We start from the raw sequence: 21673 nt of genomic DNA on the forward strand, positions 1-21673 counted from the left end.
AAGGGTGTAGTTAATTGGTTAACTTTGGTTTACGGGACTTTTTCTTCTGAAATAGCCTTAGAGCGTAATATTACGTTTCACGATTATAAAAAAGATCGTTTACCCGCAATATTAATGGAGCCTAGTTTTCGACACATTGCTCAGCAAAATGGATTCGAGCAAGCTATCCGATTTACTCAAAAACGTCTCACTTTGTGCATATGACAGTGTAAAAAACAAACTAGATGCTGTTTCAGATGTGTCAATTTTTCTTAATTCATTGAATACGAGACAAATTCTTGAATATGACAAACCTTTACCATTTCCTGTACTTTTTCAATATCTAACAATTAATAACAGAGATCACGGCAACATGCATAGGTCAGTCGGTAAGCATATATTAGTTCACCTCAGGCGAGGTAAAACTTTCAAGCAACTTGGTTTTAAGTTTTATGGAAGTCTCTAACATACTAGAACCTTTTTATGACAAATAATGCTTGTATATGTTGCAACATTTTGCTGTTTACTGAAATTTTTTGCAGTTTTTGCTGCTTTACTACACTTCTTACAACTAGACTATGCTACTTGAGTGTAAATATAAAAATGTTTATTAATGATACTTGTTTGGAACCCAAAGGTACGTTATGCTATCATTCAACGCTGTTGTTGCTAAAGGGATTTTCAACAGTTAAATAATTGGTGATAGACTTGAAAGAAGTGGGGTATGAAAATGTGTCTGTTGAAGTAAATTCTACTCGACAAGGATAGACAACTCCCAACTCAAGAGCGAGTTCACACAAACTTGATGAGTCGATAAACAGACTTGCGGGTGAGCCGATAAACAGACTCGAGAGTGAGCCGATAAGCAGACTCGAGAGTGAGCCGATAAACAGACTCGAGAGTGAGCCGATAAACAGACTCGAGAGTGAGCCGATAAACAGACTCGATGGTGAGCCGATAAGCAGACTCGAGAGTGAGCCGATAAACAGACTCGTGGGTGAGCCGATAAACAGACTCGCGGGTGAGCCGATAAACAGACTCGCGGGTGAGCCGATAAACAGACTCGAGAGGGAGCCGAGAAACAGACTCGATGGTGAGCCGATAAACAGACTCGATGGTGAGCCGATAAACAGACTCGATGGTGAGCCGATAAACAGACTCGATGGTGAGCCGATAAACAGACTCGATGGTGAGCCGATAAACAGACTCGATGGTGAGCCGATAAACAGACTCGAGAGTGAGCCGATAAACAGACTCGTGGGTGAGCCGATAAGCAGACTCGTGGGTGAGCTGATGAACAGACTCGATGGTGTCTTTTCTCAACTATTACACCCTAGCAAGCCAAGCACAATAATTCTTGATGTTCGGTCAATAGCACTTATAGTGAATGCAGCTATGATACGCTGGCTAATATCACAATGCTAAAGTCAGAAACAGTGACAAGAATGTTATACCTATTTGCTTTTCAAACTCAAGCAGAGCTTATTTGTAAAGAACGCAGTATCTTTATTTGTGTTATATCTCTCAGTACCAAGCAGTAACACACCAACAATGATCAAACCGGCAGGTTATATAGCAATCCCAAGAAAAATCCACAATTGATTGGCTGCACAGTAATCAGGTCAACCAATTCCACAATAACATATTTCGAATACAAAAACGATAACATTTGTCACTAACTAATCACGCAATACGAGTATTAATAATTTTTTTAGTGTTTGTATAGTAACATGCAAATCTTAGAACAATATGGTAATAAATGGGTAACATAAAAAAATTGCTAGTATCACACATACATATACTCTACATTGGACAAGTGTTAAGCGTGCGCCTTATAAATGACTATTCAAATTTGTCTTAATTGCGATGAACGTAATATAGATCCGTTGAGTTAGCAATTTGAAGCTGCCGGATTATAGGCTTAGAAAAGACGTCATCAACTCTTACGCATTCTGACTTCTACAAATACGGGTACACACTGATTGACAGCTCATTCGCTTTTACAAGCATGAAGTGGGGTCCAAGACCATTCGCCCATCGGTAGATCCTATCGGGGACGACAGTGACCCTCTCGGGCTACTGGACTCACCAGTCAAAATCGATTTTTGAGTGCCAGTAGTCTCACCAACCACCTCAGCCCTTTTCAGGGCTATCATTTTCGTTTTAAGGGTTTTGTTCTGCGACGACAATGGTGGAAACTCGGTGTCGTACTTGTCGTCCACTTTTTTTATTACACTGTTAATTAGCATTAACTTGGTTAGCGTAGATGAATGGTATTCGTAGATGTATTAAGGAATTGCAACAAAAATATACCGTAAAACCTGTAATTGAACGCCACCTCTAATGCCACCTCTATTTGAACGCCGCCTCCAATTGACGGCCGCCTCCAATTGACGGCCGCCTCCAATTGACGGCCACCCTGAGAGAAGGGTTGAAAAATAGACCGCCACTCTCCAATTGAACGCCACTTCTATTTGACCGCCACTTTGACATTATTGATCTTTCCGAGCCCATATTATCAACTGATCAGTAAAAAAGTGTACACAAAATCGTATTAATAAGCAATCGTTTATATCAATAACAGTTAATTATCTTGTTGTCCAATTCCAAAGCTTTTCATTTTTTTGCGTTAAAACTTTGAAAGCAACACTGTAGCAATAATCAATAACGGTCTCAGGCTACTAGAAGTTCTGTTTAACTCGGTCTTTCTACTTCGAATTGGCCTACATACGGTATATAAATTAGCCATACGATACGAATTAGCCTACATATATAAAAAACGGCTTATATTTACAATAGTAGATGGAACTTGGAAAGCAACGCCATAGAAATAACTACTGACTATCTCAGGCTAATAGTAGTTCCTTGTTTAACACGGTCCTAATACTTCGAAGGACATGCATATAAAAACTGGTTCGCAAGTTTTGGACCAAAGGGTATACGTTTAGCGAGCAAACTTCTAGCACTGCATTTCGCACTGCTTTCACGTGCACACTTAGCACTGCATCAGTGATAAATTTGCATGTGAAAGTTTTGCTCTGCCGAAAAATTGTTTGGACGCTAATATCGACTGGTTCAGCAGTGCAGAAGAGGAATTGAAGCCAGAAGATATTGTGGAAGGTATTGGACAACTAGAAAATGTTCATTCCATCGAAGCAACAATCAGACGCAGCTATCCGAGCAAACAATGGAAATATTTTTTTGTATTAAAAACGTGAATTCTTTTTTCTGCATGTAATACAAGTGTGGTTCATTTATGTCACTTGTTCATGAATATATATTTGTATCATTTGATAGATTATTGTTGCATAACATATAAATATGCAGATTTATAGTATGTTATTTAATAGCATTTTGCGGCTATCTTAACACGGCTTACAATGAATCGATGCTCATAACTCCAATGGATCGATGCTCATAATTCCACTTCTATTGCACATAAAAAGCTAGTTTTGGCTGAAAACTAGCAAACATATCAGTGAGTGCAATGAGCTTTTATGCAAACTTGCTAATTATAGATATAAAATAAAATTATGTCTTCAAATTTTAAAATTAAATAAAATTTAAAAATGCCAACAAATTGCAAAAGACACAGGCTATAATATCATTGCAGGTCAATTGCAAGCAATTGATATCAACTGATAGAGATATTTCTCGGTTTTTTGATGCATATTTATTAAGAGATCTTTGACCAGTTAGAGGTAAGTTGGCATAATTATTGCATTCAGATTGTTTAATAAATTTCTTTTGCCCACCGGAAAAAGAGGGTAAAATATAGACGACATTCGCTTCGCCCGTATTAGGGCTAAATTTATCTTGCGAAAATTCTGACGAGCTATTTAAAAAATAGGCCGCCAGCCTCTATTTGAACGTCGCCTCCAATTGACCGCCACCATAGAGGAGAGGTTGAAAAATAGGTCGCCATGGCGTTCAATTAGAGGTTTTACGGTACTCGTGTTTAAAAATGTCGGAAGTCTAGCATAGCCTAGCAAAACTGCATATATTTTATACATTTTAGTCTATTTCTCCGTGTCATATTTCTAATTAAGAAATAAGAGTTTTAACAAATCAAATTAGAATAAAGTATAATGTAGTAGCAAATATAACTTGACGCTTATAGCTCCTCGAGTCATCTGGCTCCCGTGCTATTTGTTTAGTTTGTTTGTCTGTTGCTGAGTTAGAATCTATTACATGTTGTGCATTTCACTTTTTGGATGCCATGCTGTTTATAAATGTTAAAGGATGGCGAGTTTGTTTTTTATAAATTAATAGATAGCTTGCTAGCTAGATTTAAATTTTACCTCTTTAGTTGTCTCTCTCCATGGCCTTCCTCTCCGTGACTCTTCATTGGTGTGGTTAGTGAAGGCCACATGCTGCAGAGAGGGAATAAATCTTGATAATGAAAGCAATTTCTTTTATGTGATGTAGCTCCTATTTTTTTCCTTGGAGTTCTTTTTTCTGTCAGTTTATAACATTTAGCAAATGTCGTTTTAATTATTGTAACATGCTTTTTGATTCTTTTTCAATGATCAACGAAGTTTTGACTAATTTGATGGATAGTCAATCTATTAATTAGTTGTCGCTATTGTACTTGAGCGATTATGTCTTACATCATTCTTTTAACTTGTATAATTGAAAGATGATAATGCTATGTAAAATTTGCTCTAGCTTATGTGAATTAGGCATTAAAATAGTATTTTGACTGTTCGGATATCGTGAGGCATAATTATTGAACTAAGAGCAAGCCAACGACAAAAATATGTCCTGTAGGCCTAGTTGGTCTCTTAAAGGTGTTGGTATAGCTTATCATAGGTATTACACATTGCAGCATCACCTTGTGAATTCGTTTCAACCTGTAGGAAAAAACAGCTCTCAGTCATGGCTGACAACGTATAAATGTAGATGTCTAGTAGGTGATAACGGTGACTGTATCTTCCCTTAGCAATGCTTGTGACACAGTCGTGACACTGTGCAACGCTCGTGACGCGATGCACACTCCAAGTCTTACGTTGTTGCAGGGAATTGTGCAGATCAACATGTGATGTCTTGCACAAGTTGCTAGAAACGTTAGACCCTATAGCTGTGTTAGAAGCTTACAAGAATGACTTGATAGCTGGTTTGCGGCACCCTCAAGGGGCTGTGAAACAGTTGTGCTGCACACAGGTAACTGCTCAAATAGTCATTTATACGAAATATTATTTTTTATCCAAATAGTCCAAATACTCTCACATGGGTCTAATCACTACACCTTATGCTAGTTTTTTTGAGGGGACAATTCTTAGTATTGTAATGTCTTGTGACTTATTTTGGTGAAGAGACGTGTAGTGAGCTACAGCTGATCTTGACTTACTTCAGTTGGATCGACTACTCAGCACAGAAAAGGGCTCTGATGTAATACAACAGCAGTTCTTAGAACCACTCATTGATTGTACCTGTGATGAATCTGAGACTGCAGGAAGTGCTCATCGCTCCTCATCCCACCTACTTGTACGACTAGGTAAGTTTCATTGTTTTAGGATACAAGGTTTTATACAATCTTATAAATATTTAGCTGGATATTCCGTTTTTTTTAAATTTCAGGCTGCCTTCTTATATTCAGTTTTATGTCTTGAAGGTTTACCCATCAAGAATATTATACGAACTGATTTTGCAGTTGCCAAAAATGTTACGTCAAATATTCTTTACAAATATGTTTGGTGCCTTGACTTGACATCTGTAGTGGTACAGTATTTGTTCTTGCTTGTTTTCACATCTGTAGAAAAAAGTTGTGAAAACAGTACAAAGCACTTTGAGACTACCATGTTACAGAAGTAGGTAAAGCGGAAGCTCCGAAAAGCTTGGAACAACATTTATTAACAAGTGGGAACATTTTTAGACTTTAAATTCATGAGTGCTACAATCCTCATTGTCTACAAAATCCTTCATTAGAAGCATTACAACCGAGGATTATGCCAAATCGATACACTTCTGCAGAGAGGAGGTGAATTTGATACCAAAGCACTGGTATTAATTTGAAAGTTTTGGAGTATTTTCTAGTTTTGTGGTGAGTTCCAACCTTGAATGGGCTATAATATTGATTTTTCTAAATGTTATAATATAGAAGATATTTGTAGTAAAAAAACCTTATTGTTGCAACCTTTACATCAGCTGCATAAGGGCAACTTTCTGGAGAAGAACAAAGAACAATTATGGCGGACCATGTTGATTTGTAGAAATTCTTTTACAATTTGTGGAGAATTTTCTTAAGAAAATCCTACAAAATGGCTACATCTTGATGGAGAGTTGAGACTATTTTGGTCACGCTTCAAAATTCTGTGGAGGTTGTCTGAGTGTCAATGCTAAATGGTAAAAAACAATCGATATCGTCTAGACTTGGCTGGACTGACAATCTAGATACATGTATTTATAAATATACAGTCATACCCTGACATATGAGCTTAGTTGTTTATCACTGCTTATTGTGTTAGTAGTATTAGGATGAAATTATCCTTATAGCTCATGAACTTGCTAGTGCAAGGGTACAAGTGCCTGATGCATCACACTTCTTATAATTGGCTGCCGCTAGACAACTCTCAGCATTCTGGGGCTAAGATCGTATGTTAATGTTCTTGTATCTCAAAGCAATATTTACCATATAGAATAATTAAATACAAGTTAATGCATTCCCATATTATGATGGAAAAATGTTTTAAGGTGTTTTAGTTGTTGTAATTCAGTACCTAAGCTCACAAAGTAACAAATATACTAATGCTTAAATGTAGTGGTTATGATCTGCAATAAAATGTGACATTACTATGTATAGTCCTGCTACTGCTGTAAGGAGATCATACCTTCAAGACAGACGTAGTGCACCAGACTTTGGTGACGCTACTCAACATAACATAAACTTTGAATTTAACTTTAATTAATTTTACTTACTAATCAGCACATAGAGCAAGTCTTAATCTTTTACTAATCATAACTATAATTTTGTCTCCATTTTAATTTTTTATTATCGCTTTTCAACTTGGTGCTTACTGCCTCACTTTCACTATAATTTTTAGCCGGCTTTTTAAAACCGATTTGACGAAAAAAATCGAGCGATGCTGTTCTCAAAAACGGCCACTCACATATTTGGCCACTTAGTGACTGCGTAAAGAACCTGCTCATATGCTCGTATCTCAAGGTTTTGTTGTGTCTCAAAGTAGAAACTGTCTCAAAACTTTGCTCATATTTCGATTTTCTCGTATGTTAGGGCACTCGTATGTCGAGGTATGACTGTAGATACGTTAATTTATCAAATCATGCAAATATATTAAATACATGTATATTTTAATTTGCGCAGTGCGTTTTAATTATTAACCAGAAATTCTTAGTAAGGGCATTTGATTTTATGGCACTGCATGAAATAGTCGCCAAGCTAGTTGTTTTAATGTAAACTGTTTATCAACTAAATGCCAAATAGTTCTCAATATTGTGTTTCGGTGCATCTATCAAATCAGCAAGTCGTCACAACACTATTGTTGGAGTGTAAGCGTGCCTTTAGTCGCTGTCGAAACTATCTGCCAGAAACATGACTGGCAGCTAGTCGGAAAGATATCTGCTGTGTTGACATCTGGTCAATAAGTTTAAAAAACCTATTATCATGCGAAGTGATATGTCAATCTATCTCAAATACTCTTATTCAAGTCTCAGCCATGGCTATCCATGGCTCTAAATACAGTAGATGGCCCTGTTTGTGTCTGCCATGTTATTTAAGTATTTTTGTTCACGCTATGCTGATTTCATATTTGTTAAAATGATTTGTCATCATACCATCGTGAGCATTTCTCTTTCTTAGGTCAGTCTCCATCTGGCGCTCGTGCACTATTTGACCTTCAGAGCCCAACTCTAGCCTATATGTTCAAATGCTTCGTTAACAGCAGCACAACAGTCTGGTTCAGGCTGATGGAGGTTAGTGGGCTCGGTTTAACTGATAGCACCGGTTAACGTCGGTTAACTCGTGGAACCAAACATTCTTTATAGGGATTTTACAAATAGTTAAACAGATACCTACTAGACCTTCCATGGAGCTAGTGAAAGGTGATTACTAGCTGTATGTTTGAGTTGGTAAAAGAGTGGCTTTTGGGAGGCGGTGGTTAGCATGGGGCATCATGCCGATGCTTGAGTGCTGCTGCAGGCAGTCATGCACAGTACTTGTTTTATTAACTATATTTCAATAGTTATGCTCACACTGTTTAGGTATTGCTAAATGACATTACGCATTTTAAGACTATTTCATATTAATCTATGTTTATCAGTTGATCTTACCATTTCTATTATCTTTTCAAAGAGTGTTTTTAACCAAAATAGATAACTAGAAGATTAATTCACACAAGTTTTAACATGTTAAACCTAGTTTCCATGTCATCGAATGTATGTGAGAAACACTCTCATGGCCAAGTAGGTGTCAAACACAGTGGTACCCACATAGGTGTCAAACACAGTGGTACTCATATAGATGTCAAACACAGTGGTACCCACATAGGTGTCAAACACAGCGCTGCCTACATAGGTACCAAACACAGTGCTAACCGATGCGGAACAATTGGGTGCCCCTATATGTTCTTAACACACTAGTGCCCAACATGGCAGTGCCCACATAGGTGCCGAAGACCGTGATGTCCACAAAAGCGACAAGCGGTCTGCATAGCCACAATATAACCAAGTAAAATTGACTTTTGCAGTACTGAATCAATACATTGTTAGGTTCCAGGAAGTTGGTGGGAGTCGGCGTCAATACCCTGTTAGGTTTCAGGCAGTTGGTGGAGGTCAGTCTTAATACACTGTTAGGTTCTAGGCAGTTGGTGGGGTCAGCTTCAATCCAAGCTCATGATGGCTGGGGGTCACAAGGTGAGCGTGTCGGATAACAAGGTGAGAGTGTTCAATCAGTGTGATATGGAGGGACTGAGGGTCAGAAGGTGAGAGTGTTCAATCAGTGTGATATGGAGGGACTGGGGGTCAGAAGGTGAGAGTGTTTAATCAGTGTGATATGGAGGGACTGGGGGTCACAAGGGGAGTGTGTTTAATCAGTGTGATATGGAGGGACTGGGGGTCATAAGGTGAGAGTGTTCAATCAGTGTGATATGGAGGGACTGGGGGTCAGAAGGTGAGAGTGTTCAATCAGTGTAATATGGAGGGACTGGGGGTCACAAGGGGAGCGTGTTCAGTCAGTGTGATATGGAGGGACTGGGGGTCACAAGGGGAGAGTGTTCAATCAGTGTGATATGGAGGGACTGGGGGTCACAAGGGGAGAGTGTTCAATCAGTGTGATATGGAGGGACTGGGGGTCACAAGGGGAGAGTGTTCAATCAGTTTGATATGGAGGGACTGGGGGTCACAAGGTGAGAGTGTTCAATCAGTGTGATATGGAGGGACTGGGGGTCACAAGGGGAGTGTGTTTAATCAGTGTGATATGGAGGGACTGGGGGTCACAAGGCGAGAGTGTTCAATCAGTGTGATATGGAGGGACTGAGGGTCAGAAGGTGAGAGTGTTCAATCAGTGTGATATGAAGGGACTGAGGGTCAGAAGGTGAGAGTGTTCAATCAGTGTGATATGGAGGGACTGAGGATCAGAAGGTGAGAGTGTTCAATCAGTGTGATATGGAGCGACTGGGGGTCACAAGGTGAGAGTGTTCAATCAGTGTAATATGGAGGGACTGAGGGTCAGAAGGTGAGAGTGTTCAATCAGTGTGATATGGAGGGACTGGGGGTCACAAGGTGAGAGTGTTCAATCAGTGTGATATGGAGGGACTGGGGGTCACAAGGGGAGTGTGTTTAATCAGTGTAATATGGAGGGACTGGGGGTCACAAGGCGAGAGTGTTCAATCAGTGTGATATGGAGGGACTGAGGGTCAGAAGGTGAGAGTGTTCAATCAGTGTGATATGGAGCGACTGGGGGTCACAAGGTGAGAGTGTTCAATCAGTGTGATATGGAGGGACTGGGGGTCACAAGGGGAGAGTGTTTAATCAGTGTTATATGGAGGGACTGGGGGTCACAAGGGGAGTGTGTTTAATCAGTGTGATATGGAGGGACTGGGGGTCACAAGGTGAGTGTGTTTAATCAGTGTGATATGGAGGGACTGGGGGTCACAAGGCGAGAGTGTTCAATCAGTGTGATATGGAGGGACTGAGGGTCAGAAGGTGAGAGTGTTCAATCAGTGTGATATAGAGGGACTGAGGGTCAGAAGGTGAGAGTGTTCAATCAGTGTGATATGGAGGGACTGAGGGTCAGAAGGTGAGAGTGTTCAATCAGTGTGATATGGAGGGACTGGGGGTCAGAAGGTGAGAGTGTTCAATCAGTGTAATATGGAGGGACTGGGGGTCACAAGGGGAGCGTGTTCAGTCAGTGTGATATGGAGGGACTGGGGGTCACAAGGGGAGAGTGTTCAATCAGTGTGATATGGAGGGACTGGGGGTCACAAGGGGAGAGTGTTCAATCAGTTTGATATGGAGGGACTGGGGGTCACAAGGTGAGAGTGTTCAATCAGTGTGATATGGAGAGACTGGGGGTCACAAGGGGAGCGTGTTCAGTCAGTGTGATATGGAGGGACTGGGGGTCACAAGGGGAGAGTGTTCAATCAGTGTGATATGGAGGGACTGGGGGTCACAAGGGGAGAGTGTTCAATCAGTGTGATATGGAGGGACTGGGGGTCACAAGGGGAGAGTGTTCAATCAGTTTGATATGGAGGGACTGGGGGTCACAAGGTGAGAGTGTTCAATCAGTTTGATATGGAGGGACTGGGGGTCACAAGGTGAGAGTGTTCAATCAGTGTGATATGGAGGGACTGGGGGTCACAAGGGGAGAGTGTCAGATCAGTGTGATATGGAGGGACTGGAGGCCACAAGGGGAGAGTGTTCAATCAGTGTGATATGGAGGGATTGGGGGTCAGAAGGTGAGAGTGTTCAATCAGTGTGATATGGAGGGACTGGGGGTCAGAAGGTGAGAGTGTTCAGTCAGTGTGATATGGAGGGACTGGGGGTCACAAGGGGAGAGTGTCAGATCAGTGTGATATGGAGGGACTGGAGGCCACAAGGGGAGAGTGTTCAATCAGTGTGATATGGAGGGACTCAAGTAAGTATTACGCCTTCTCTGAGTGCTATTTCTATTTGTTTAGGTGGCTCTAGAGTGTTGTGCGGAGAGCAAGGATGCTCTTAGACTATGCATTGACAATGAGATACTACACCAGTTCATTATCAAGGTCAAAGACGATTCAGACATATTGAGTCAATCAGTAGCCATAGAAATGTTGGAAAGACTGGCTCGGACAGAGCTAGGGTATGATTGGTTGCTTGGACAGGAAGTCATGACTGATTTGGTGGGAACTCTAGATGATGCGGACAATCCTTTGAGTTCCTTCATTCAACCAGGCAAGACCTATAGATACCGCATTCCATTCTGTGCCTTGTATGTTTATTATTGTGTTTTTTTTAAGTCAGCAGATTTCATCTTCTTTCTGCACTTTGATACCCTGATATGGGGATGGGTGTGGAAGCTGTAATGTAAAAATTTGTTCATGTATTATTCTACGATTGCTAAATTAGCTCATGTTGTTTTTCATGCAGTTGCTTGTTGAACAGTTCATGTTAAATCAGTAGTATTTGACCTATAGTTGTGCCCCTACAGCGGTACTCAAGTTCTTTGGGGCGGTCACACTAAAGTATCCGGAGAAGGTGTTCGACAACAATGATAAATACTTTGACAAACTCTTTACTCTGGTGCATGAAACAAGGGTGGACGACCCCTTGCTTACCAATGCCTTGGACTCTCTCACCGCAACTGCTACCACCAATCAAGGCAAGGTGGTTTTGCATAAAACAGGTGGGTGTCATGATACCGTATTTTATATCTTGTTTTGTCCATAGATGAGTTGGTTAAGATTGCAAATGAGGTGAATCCCGCAAATTTGATACACCAAAAGACTTACTGATTATATGCCAGTGCACTAACCACTGAACCAAAGCTACGGGGTAGCCGTCCGTGGTTCATATAATCAGTAGGTCAGTGGTTCGAATCACAGTAGGACCATTAGTGCTGTTAGGAAGAGCATTCAACCAGAATTGCTCATGTGCCAAATCCCTTGCGCAGATGGTCACAGTACATTTAGGTCCAGGATAAATCTGGTTCGGAATAAAGTGCTGTACATGCAGCAAAAATGAATATATCTTGATAATGAAATTGAATTAAAATTAAAAAATTAATTATACAAAGTATAGGCAGGTTGTGCTTACTTTTATATATTGGTTGAGCACTCTTTTACTTTCGTTGCCCTCTCATTCTTGTTTTAATAACACCTGAACTCTTTCGTGGGTGGTCTTGGACTGTGCATTACACAGCTTATCTTGAACTAGCCATGAGAAACATCTATATGTACTGTTGCGTATTTGTATCCTGTGGCCATACACCCGCAATGTTACTAAATGGTATTGAGACTCCACTCTCTATGTGCCAGGTTTGAAGATCAACCAATGCCTAAAGAGGATCGGTTCACTTATCAATGGAGGTCGATCAGAGGTACGGCAGGTCGCATTGGTCTGTCTCAGCCGTCTCATGCAGGTCGATCAAGATGGAATAAATATCCTCTCAGACATATGTCAAATGTGGTTCAATGCCGCTGCCTCTGATTTATGGGGTACACTTCTTCGCATCTCCACCACTCCATTCTCTGAAGCTCGACTCGCCGCTTTACACATCTTTTTAGCGCTGTCTGACCACGCTTGGGCGCAACAGGTAACTTCGCACGTACTCCCTGAGATTTGAATAATTTTAATAAAATGGCAACGAGGCTTAACGTACAATTGCTGTAAACCTGCAGCTGCACACTGAATACACCTTTACTTTGTACTGGTTCCTTTTGCTTGAGTCTATACATTGGTTAAATGTTGCAGGCGATGAGGGATCACCCGACCTTTCTCGAGTACTTGCTTGACAGAAGCACAGAGAGCGAACAGGAGGGCCATATTCTCAAGTATAATGTGATACGTAACCTTGTTCATACGAGTTCGGCTCATCAAATCTTTTCCTCTTCGACTCTCCTTAAGCTTAAGGTGGGGCGCTACTGCACAACCGCAATCCTCTATAAGTGTAACTGTTTGATTTGTATGCTAGGAGGCATTACATTTTAGTAAGTTGTATGTAGGCACTTAGTCACTGCGCAGGTCTGATAGTTGTGGTATTGTAGTAACATACATAACTAGTTCGGTAAATGTACCTTGCTGAGTTATGCAATGGCACTCCAATACAAACTTAACTGGTGAGTATAAATACGACACTATTAAAGTAATACGTTTTAAATAACATAAATTTGTGAACACCACTGATTACATTCTTACTCATGGATGGGATAAAATGTAGAAAGCGCTTTTCAACACTTTGTGAAGAACTGTGCTAGGGTCCTTCGATGAAGTCTCTTTTGCTGACTATGAGGTATTCAGTTCTTGCGGTTCTTAAAATGTGCAGGAGAGGACTACTATCAATGTAATGAAATTTGTTGTTTTCTGACATCTGGCACGCATTCAAGCGATTGCCTCCTCTTTGCTAATATGCGGATCACTCAGTACAGTTTGTTGTTAAGTTAGCCTAGTTGATTATTGATCATCACTATCATGGTTATTTTTATTGTTCCAGCATTGGGACACTTGAAGTGACACTGTTTCACATGTGATTTACAGGTGTATGAGAGAGAAGGCCCCCTACATGCAGAGGTCCAGTCACAAGTTGCTACTGAACAAGGTTGATTAGCTAGTAAACCTTTTTTACCAATTGGTACTAGTCCGCCTTATTAGTATGTCATGGAATCTTTTCAGATCATTGATTTATCATTCCTGGACAAGTAAGCTTGTCTTGTTTGTAAGTAAGCTGCCTACAATGATCTACAAGTAGTCAGGGCTTGCTTAAGGTCATGGAGAAACCTCTAATGAAGGTCATACTTGTCTTTCCACAACAAATGCTTTATAGTTATGCACTGGTCATAATAAATGCAAAACAACTTGTCTTGTTGTTCCCTGTTCGCCTTAGGTTTTCATTTGGTTGGCCATTCCTAATTTTGCCTTTGTAACTGAGAAGATAACTCTTGTAATAGCTATAAGTTTAATTGCTCAGTGTGACTGTAACTAATTTGTATATTAAACACCGTTGAGTAACACCATAATGTTCATTAGTAGCTGCCTTTTCTAGTGAACAACCTAAACAAGACAGAAAGCCTATGAACAAAATAATAAGCTTGCTGGCCGTAACACGATTAGAATAACTCGTCCACAGGGCATACAGGTTTTCTTAACGCTATGTTTACATACATACTTTGATAATGTGATAACAACACAAATTAGGTGCTTGTAAAATAAACAAATATTATACTCAGTGCTGAGATTCTCTGCTAGGAGTTTTTTGTCAACTGTAGCGAAGGCAGTAACAGTTAGCGTGCAGCTGAAAGATTTCAGGTTCAATCCCAGTAAGAGTGCATCTGTTTGTGAAGATGTGCGCTTCACACAGCACATAATCTTACGTATAAGGTGCTTTCTGTGTCTGGAAATCACATGAACGTGCCCAGATTAGCAACTACTTCTGCTTCTCAGTGCAGAGATGATAGTGGCATTGACAGCCATGAAAGTGTTTTCATGTTACTATTATCCCCTCCAAAAAATCGATCAAAAGAATAAAATAGCAATAACTGAAAGTGAAAGCTTATCCGCAGCTATGCTTTATCCAAAATAGTACACAATCGTGCATAGCATTTAAAACTACTTGGAATGCATTAGTGGGTTACAATCTTATGAAGGAGCGATCAATCGTCAGCTCTTCAAATGTTTACATAAAAAGATAATTTGCTTGCACCTCAAAAAGGCAGCTGTCTTTTTCGTTATGAGCCAAGCGGTTACAGTACTGACTAGCGGTGTAGTTTGAGCACCTGCACCAGGCACAACACTCAAGTACATTACTTCTAACGTAACTAGCTCACAACTACAGGACTCACATGTTGTAGACTTCTTGTATGTACAGAGGCACGAGTTTCAATGCTACTAGGTTATACTTGCGACTTCATGGTTGTATGAGCACACGAGTGCCACCAAGTTCACAAAATCACACTAAAAATATCATTTTTTGGAGCTTCTTGGTGAAAGAAACTGGTGCTTGTTTGCATAGGACTGCTAACGCTTTGTTTTGTGGTGCAGAACATACGTTAGGTCTAAATTCGACATTTATGACCAAATGCAACCAATATTTTCATTACGTCCAAGCCAATGGCATTCTTCGCCACTTTATGGTGACTACGCAGCAAATAATGCATTTGAAACAAAATGGTTTAATGGAATTTGTCTAGAAATACTCTAGTAAGAATGACTTTTTTAAAACAATAAGATTCCAAACATTTTATAGTATTGTAGTTGGATGTTTGTCTTCTTACAAGGGCACTCGCTTCTCATCATACCCTATGTTGTGAAGTTTGGTTGATCTGGTTCCTCAGCTCTGGTAGGTATTTTAGGGAGTAAAAGTACAACTAAGCTTTTAACACTGAATCTGCTGTATCCCTGTCACTCCATCGACAATTTGTAAAATGACTGAAAGTTTTTGTCACGTTGCAACTCATCCAAGCATCTTAGCTTCCATGCATCTGGTTCAGATATTTGATATTGTATATTCACGTCATATGTTGTGCTTATTGAAGAAATTATTTTTTACAGTACTAAATGGTAGCAAATTAAACAATATTAGAATGCATATATGCGATAGTTATGCTTTCCTTGACATAAATCGCCTTTTTTACTTCAAATCACCGTTTCAGGCAGTCTGTCAAATATGTGAACTGGTTTTGTAGTCAATTTGTAAATTGACTGAAAAGTATTCATCATTTTACTAATTGACTGATTTTACACATTGGCTGTAACATATGTAACACTGTAACAGTGACAGGTAATGTAGAGGTTAAGTTTCTTAACGTAATGAATTTTAGTAATTTGAGCTAATAACTTAAGCTAGTCTAAATCTTTATTATAATAGGAGCCGTGCTTGCAATTATGCTATAATCGGATCTTTCACTCACTCATGATCTAGTAGTAATCAATAGTATTTTCACAAGTGCTATAAGCATCCGTATTTTAAATGGTGTAATAAATATGTACACGATTATTCCATAGTATAGCAAGTAGGCAGTGCTCCCAATTAAGTGCATATGATTCCCCAATTAGCTATTGAACATTTTCCAGATAGTCATAGGACTTTGCCATATTTGTTTTTAGAACTAGCATAATTAAAACTTCTGCCAAAACTATTATTCTCACGACAATCGTACTTTCTGCTGCCATTTTCATAGTCGCTGCATTTTTTTCTCTCTCGCTTCCTATGGTAATTTTATTTTTATCATTAGGGCTTTCTCTACTAGCGCATCTGTTCATACGGTGGTTCCGTGATCTACTATTCCTTTTATGTATATCGCGTCTCTACTCTTGTATCTATCCATTCCACTGTCTCACTCTTCACTCAACTTTTCCCTAATACCTTCTCGATTACTATGCATTCTATAACTGTCGTTATGATTACTTCCTTGCCTCCTACTACTTTCAGGGCTCCTATTGTACTTTTTATAGTTACTGCCATGTTGCTTACTGTAACTCACATTGTGTTACTTACTCCTGCAATCTTGGGATACACGACTGCCTTTGCCGCAAGAAAAACATGTAATACCCGGACAACTCCTAAACTCTTGGACATAATTTACAATTGTAAAATTTCTTTTCTAACATAGTTTCTATTTCTTGCCCAATATCTAGAAATATTTCTTTCGTCGCTATCGTCTTTACATTTTCTTATTTTGAACCCTTTTTAAAAACTCGCTATCGCTTTCAACAATTGTCTATCTATCAGTAAAATATGTGCACCTGTTTAAATAGCTACTTTCTTCCCAACCATATTATGGCAATAACGAACATGTTCTTAATAATGTTTTTCTAGTGCACTATCCATGTGCTCACAGAAGATTTTAATCGATGCTAGATATGCAAATGGCAGCGGGACAAAGCAGTATTTTCTGAAGGGTGTATTGAAAGCAGTGAAAAGCTGGTTTTTCTTTGTTGAGAAGTTTTGTTCAACAGCCTGATTTTGCATCAAGCATTGAAAAATGCTGCCCATACTTGAAGCAATGTTGTGCATATTTCCATGATGCTGTATAGGGCTAAATTTTGATAAGGTCTTTGTTAAGATTTCTTAAATCTAAACATAGTCTGAGGGTTTCATTCTTCTTGACAACAGTGACGAGGTTGTGAACCCATTCCATGGTTTCAGGACAAGGTCTGGTGGTGTCTTCCTGTTCCAATTCATCTAGTTCTTTTTTAGCTGAAGTAAAATGCTCTGTGGGAAGTTGTACTGGTTTAGCATCCGCAAAAACATCTAGAGACACTAACCATCAAATAATCCAAATTTTCCATCAAACATTGTATAAAACATTAGTTTAAGGTCTTTCAGCGCATCTCCGGTTTTCTTTCCCGGAAGTAGATGCCTTTGCCATTGTCTCTGGAGTTGAGAATAGAATATGTGAACAGTGTTAAAATTATTTGGCTAAACACTAACTTGAAAGCATAACTCACGAGTTGAAATTTCTTACAAAACATGATTCCCAGGAGGTCACGGCTGGAATTTGTGACATAGAATCAAGCTTTGTCTTTAATCTGACCATGACATCAATGAATCCAAGGTTTTCTAGTTCGTTGATTGAAACAACTTGAAATGTAATTTTTCTGTGTGTAAAGTGCTTTTCAGAGAGTCTGAGCGATGACAGGATAAAAAGCGGCCTGCAAAAAACCATAGCTACGTGTTCGCTTTACCTTTTTGTATTTTAGGTACTGCTGTTGCCATTCCAGACAACTGCAGGAAGAATTCTACAGAAGCAAATACCTCCTTTGTTTGATTCTTTTACAGTAGAGTTTCTACATTCACGAATTTCAGATCGAGCTTACAATCGTCAGAGAGATCAGTGCTGATGTCATGCTGGCGTTGGGCACCACTGTGCTTTTGGTTTTTCATTTCTTTGTACAGGCTATTTTTAAATGGCTTCTTTTACCATAAAATCTGCATGTGGCGCCTCTAGCCAGGCATTCATCTCTAGACTGTGGTGTTTTATCACACCAAGAGTAGCTCTTCTTAGCTTGAGAATCAAAAAAACTGGGTTTGTCTTCTATAGCCAGATGTTACTGGTTTTTGTTTATCACCAATTTTCTTTCATGATAGAATCCTTGAGATGAGTTGCGTGTACCTTTGAAGCAGGTTAATCAAACCCTTCAAAACATCTCATAGTTCTATTGACAGCTTCAAAACATCTCAGTTTATCCAAGCACTGTTTGAATATACTGTCTGGTATATCAAGGTTTAGTCATGAATGTGTGTTTACACTTCATGTCGTTGCCTCTATGGAGAAGTTTGTCAACAATTAGGGAGTCAGTGTAGTCTGGAAAATAAACTCGTTTGTACACATCAATTATGCGACAATAGAATGTGGTTGTATTTTCATTTAGTTTGATGCTGTAAAAACCTTTCTAGCTTTTCTGAGAGAAGCTTCAGGCATTAGACAGGCAGCCAGTTCATTTGGAGGTTTCTCATCAGTATCTAGCTAGACGTCTGGGTCTTCATTTTTTCTGGATTCAATGAGCCTTTTAACATGAGCGCCTACCCAAACGTATATTTGGTTCACCTTAATTGTGTCAGATGTGGAAGCAAGCAGTCCACCAACAATTCTTTCCACTTATTTGCACCACAATTTAAACCGTGAGTTAGTTCTTAAAGTCTGATTGCATGTGTTAATATGTATTTAACAACTGAGGGTCACTCACAAAAGGCAGGCAAGCTTACCACTACCAGGAATACAAACCAGATGTGTAATTGCAGGAATAAAAGCATGTGTGATGACCCTGCCCAAGTACAAAACGTTACTGTAAATACAGTACAAATAGTACAAAAGTAAATAGTAAATCATACAAAAGTACTGTAAATACCTAAGTACATGCAGCTGCAGGCTTGAGCAATGCAGCTATTCTAAAATACTATTTATAAACGACATAAGCGTCACTGGAGGTCCAGTCAACTTTGGTTTGCGGTCTGTAACCATTGGTCATGATGAATATCCTGAAAGCAAAAGAAACCAGAACAAGCGACACTCTGTAATGAAAAACAGATCCAAAAAAAAATAACTGATAGAAGCAGCAGCAAATCCAAAGCTTATCTGAAAATTCCTTCGACTTTGGAGTTTCAAATTTGCTTGTTGCTTTTTTAATTATTGAATCTTAGGCATCATGTTGTATGTGTATATTGCGTGCATATTTTGTTTTGGTGATATTCCCATACAGAAACACATTCAAAACATCGTCAGAAGTGCAGGAATAATCAATTTTCATGTTGTGTAGGAGTTGTCATAAAGATAATACCTTGCATTAACTACACAACACAACTACACAATATAGCTATAAAATAAAACATAATGCTTTATTTTGAAAACCGAAGAGCAAATAAGCTTTACAAAACTGAGAGAAGATACTGAGTCTCTGAAGGAGAGGAGAAAGCAGGGAAGGCAGAGACAGAATGTTTGGTGTTCTGCTGAATGCATTGAGCCACTGTTTCAGTTTTATAGCATAGGTTATACATGTAATACTCCTCAAAGAGCAAGCAACTACCGTATACACTATACTGTATATAGCAACCAATCCTTTTGGCCTCCTACACTAAGGGAGTTAGGGTCTTGAAAAGTACTCATCACATGCAGATAAAGTTAGCGACAATACATCTAAACCAAGTTATTACTTTAAACCCAAGAAAAGTAACTGCTTTTTTTCAATTATTAAGACATTGCGTTCTTACACTCTTTTACGCATTGCCAAGTGCGGTCTTATGGGGAAACTCCAATGATAATAAGACAAAATATACATGTACATGTGTATAATAGGCGTGGGCCAAGGTAGTTTATCTGGCATTTCTGTTGGCACCTTCTTTCAGTGGCAAATTTTTGCTATTAATAGATAGATTTGATGGTGTAAAATTCATATCCATTGAGTTGCCGTGCCTACTATTTCCAATAAGGAGAACTTTCCCATTTTAAGCTTGGTAGATTTTAAGGAGTTGTCTCCTTTTATACCGAAATGTAATTGGCTCGAAGTGAGTCTCAGTTTGCCTACTTATTACTAAGGTCAAGGTCAAAGCATCACCAGTTAACTTTTATTTTTCTTGCTATGCATGCATGGTGTAAGCTTTGACATGGCTTGTGTAGCCCACATTAATGGTTCCCAAGAAAATAATTTGATAACATTAACTGAGCAAACAAGTCAAACGCTTAGTCACTGTCTAGAAAGCTGGATGAATACTCTTTAAAGGGCTTGAGAGGTCTGTTTCCAATGGTGTGTGCCTTCAAATTGTCTGCAAAAGATTGCTCTCAGATTCACAGAGCATGCTATCAGAGCCTGACTAAGAAAAGCAATATTGAGCTTGCTAGTAATGAACACATTGGGGTGAGTTGAGTTGTTTTCTAGACTTGAGATACTTTACCACTCAGACATTTAAAGTGAGATAATGTGACTTATAATTATTATGTAATTTAGTTACATAATTAATTATTATTATTGAAACAAAAGGAAGGCTGACATGGTATTCTGTATAAAACAGTAGTGGTGGCTACTGATCAAGGCACTTGTGTTCAGTTTAAAAAATAGCTAAATTATAATCTAGCCAGACTTAATTTTTCCCTTGTTTATCAAATGGACAAAGCATTCATGTATTCACTCTAGTTCATTAGTATTAATTGACTGAGTAATAGTAATTTCCCCTATCAGTGTTTTCCTGGCTTTCATTTAGCCACACGAAGAGAGTCGGAAACCTGCTACTTCTGGTAGACCTTGTCAAGATGAAGATTAGCCTCCAAAAAAAATCACAAGATCCGATTCTGCTGTCCACTTCTCCGCATCAACACCTATACTTTAACGTATATGTGTGATTTGTGAAAAGAAAGTGCAGTACTACTCGCACAACTCGACTATTCCCAACTTAAGCTGTTCTTTGTGTAGCCAAAAAAACTGGGTCTGCTGGTACGTCTATCTATCCTGTGAACTAAGTCGACGCATGTTTCATTTGATTGAATTCTTCTTTCTTTTCTTCTTGAGGCATTTCTTCTTCTGAACTTGATTTCTTCAGTTGCTTTGACTTTGATAAGTAACTTATAAGCGGTGCTGTCTACGGTTTTCAGTCCATTTTGTACTGGTACGGTACCGATAATTGGTGTCACATCACCCTGCAAGCAGCTATGACTCCACAGATGGTTTAAACTTCTATCAACATGTTCAAGCAGGTGTTAAGAAGCATGGGTGTGCGTAAGAATTTTACTAATTTTTCGAGTGGTGCACCTGCCTACATATGCAGCTGGCTTGAAGAATGCTGCTACCAGCAAGCAGGAAGAGGGAATACTCATGCACTTTGATCAAGACCGGATTAGATTAGAGATGGCCTATCATAGCAAACGTTATGATGAGTAAATCTGCATCATGTTCGATATACTTCTGCATAAGCGCTAGAAATATTGATCAGTTTTGCCTTGACAGAACTAATTAAAAAGATTGCTCAACACTTACCTTGAAACTTTTTACGTAAAGTGGCACAAGCAGAGAGATCTGCCTCTACCTGTAGTTTTTGGATATAACTTTTGCGGAT

At 39.2% G+C, this 21673-nt stretch overlaps 1 protein-coding gene across 1 annotated transcript; it reads left to right on the forward strand.

Annotated features, from left to right (window-relative positions):
• The first annotated feature begins 154 nt into the window (after window positions 1-154).
• Window positions 155-14064, forward strand: LOC137387768 (26S proteasome non-ATPase regulatory subunit 5-like). The gene is made up of 9 exons (XM_068074279.1): window positions 155-360; window positions 4998-5142; window positions 5335-5476; window positions 7799-7911; window positions 11115-11367; window positions 11624-11818; window positions 12450-12727; window positions 12886-13044; window positions 13669-14064. Exons 1-9 carry the CDS (start codon window positions 353-355, stop codon window positions 13732-13734), a joined length of 1359 nt encoding a protein of 452 aa, XP_067930380.1. The 5' UTR covers window positions 155-352; the 3' UTR covers window positions 13735-14064.
• The last annotated feature ends 7609 nt before the right edge of the window (window positions 14065-21673 follow it).

Source organism: Watersipora subatra, chromosome 2 (assembly GCF_963576615.1).
Source record: "Watersipora subatra chromosome 2, tzWatSuba1.1, whole genome shotgun sequence".
In the NCBI taxonomy this organism is placed as follows: domain Eukaryota; kingdom Metazoa; phylum Bryozoa; class Gymnolaemata; order Cheilostomatida; family Watersiporidae; genus Watersipora; species Watersipora subatra.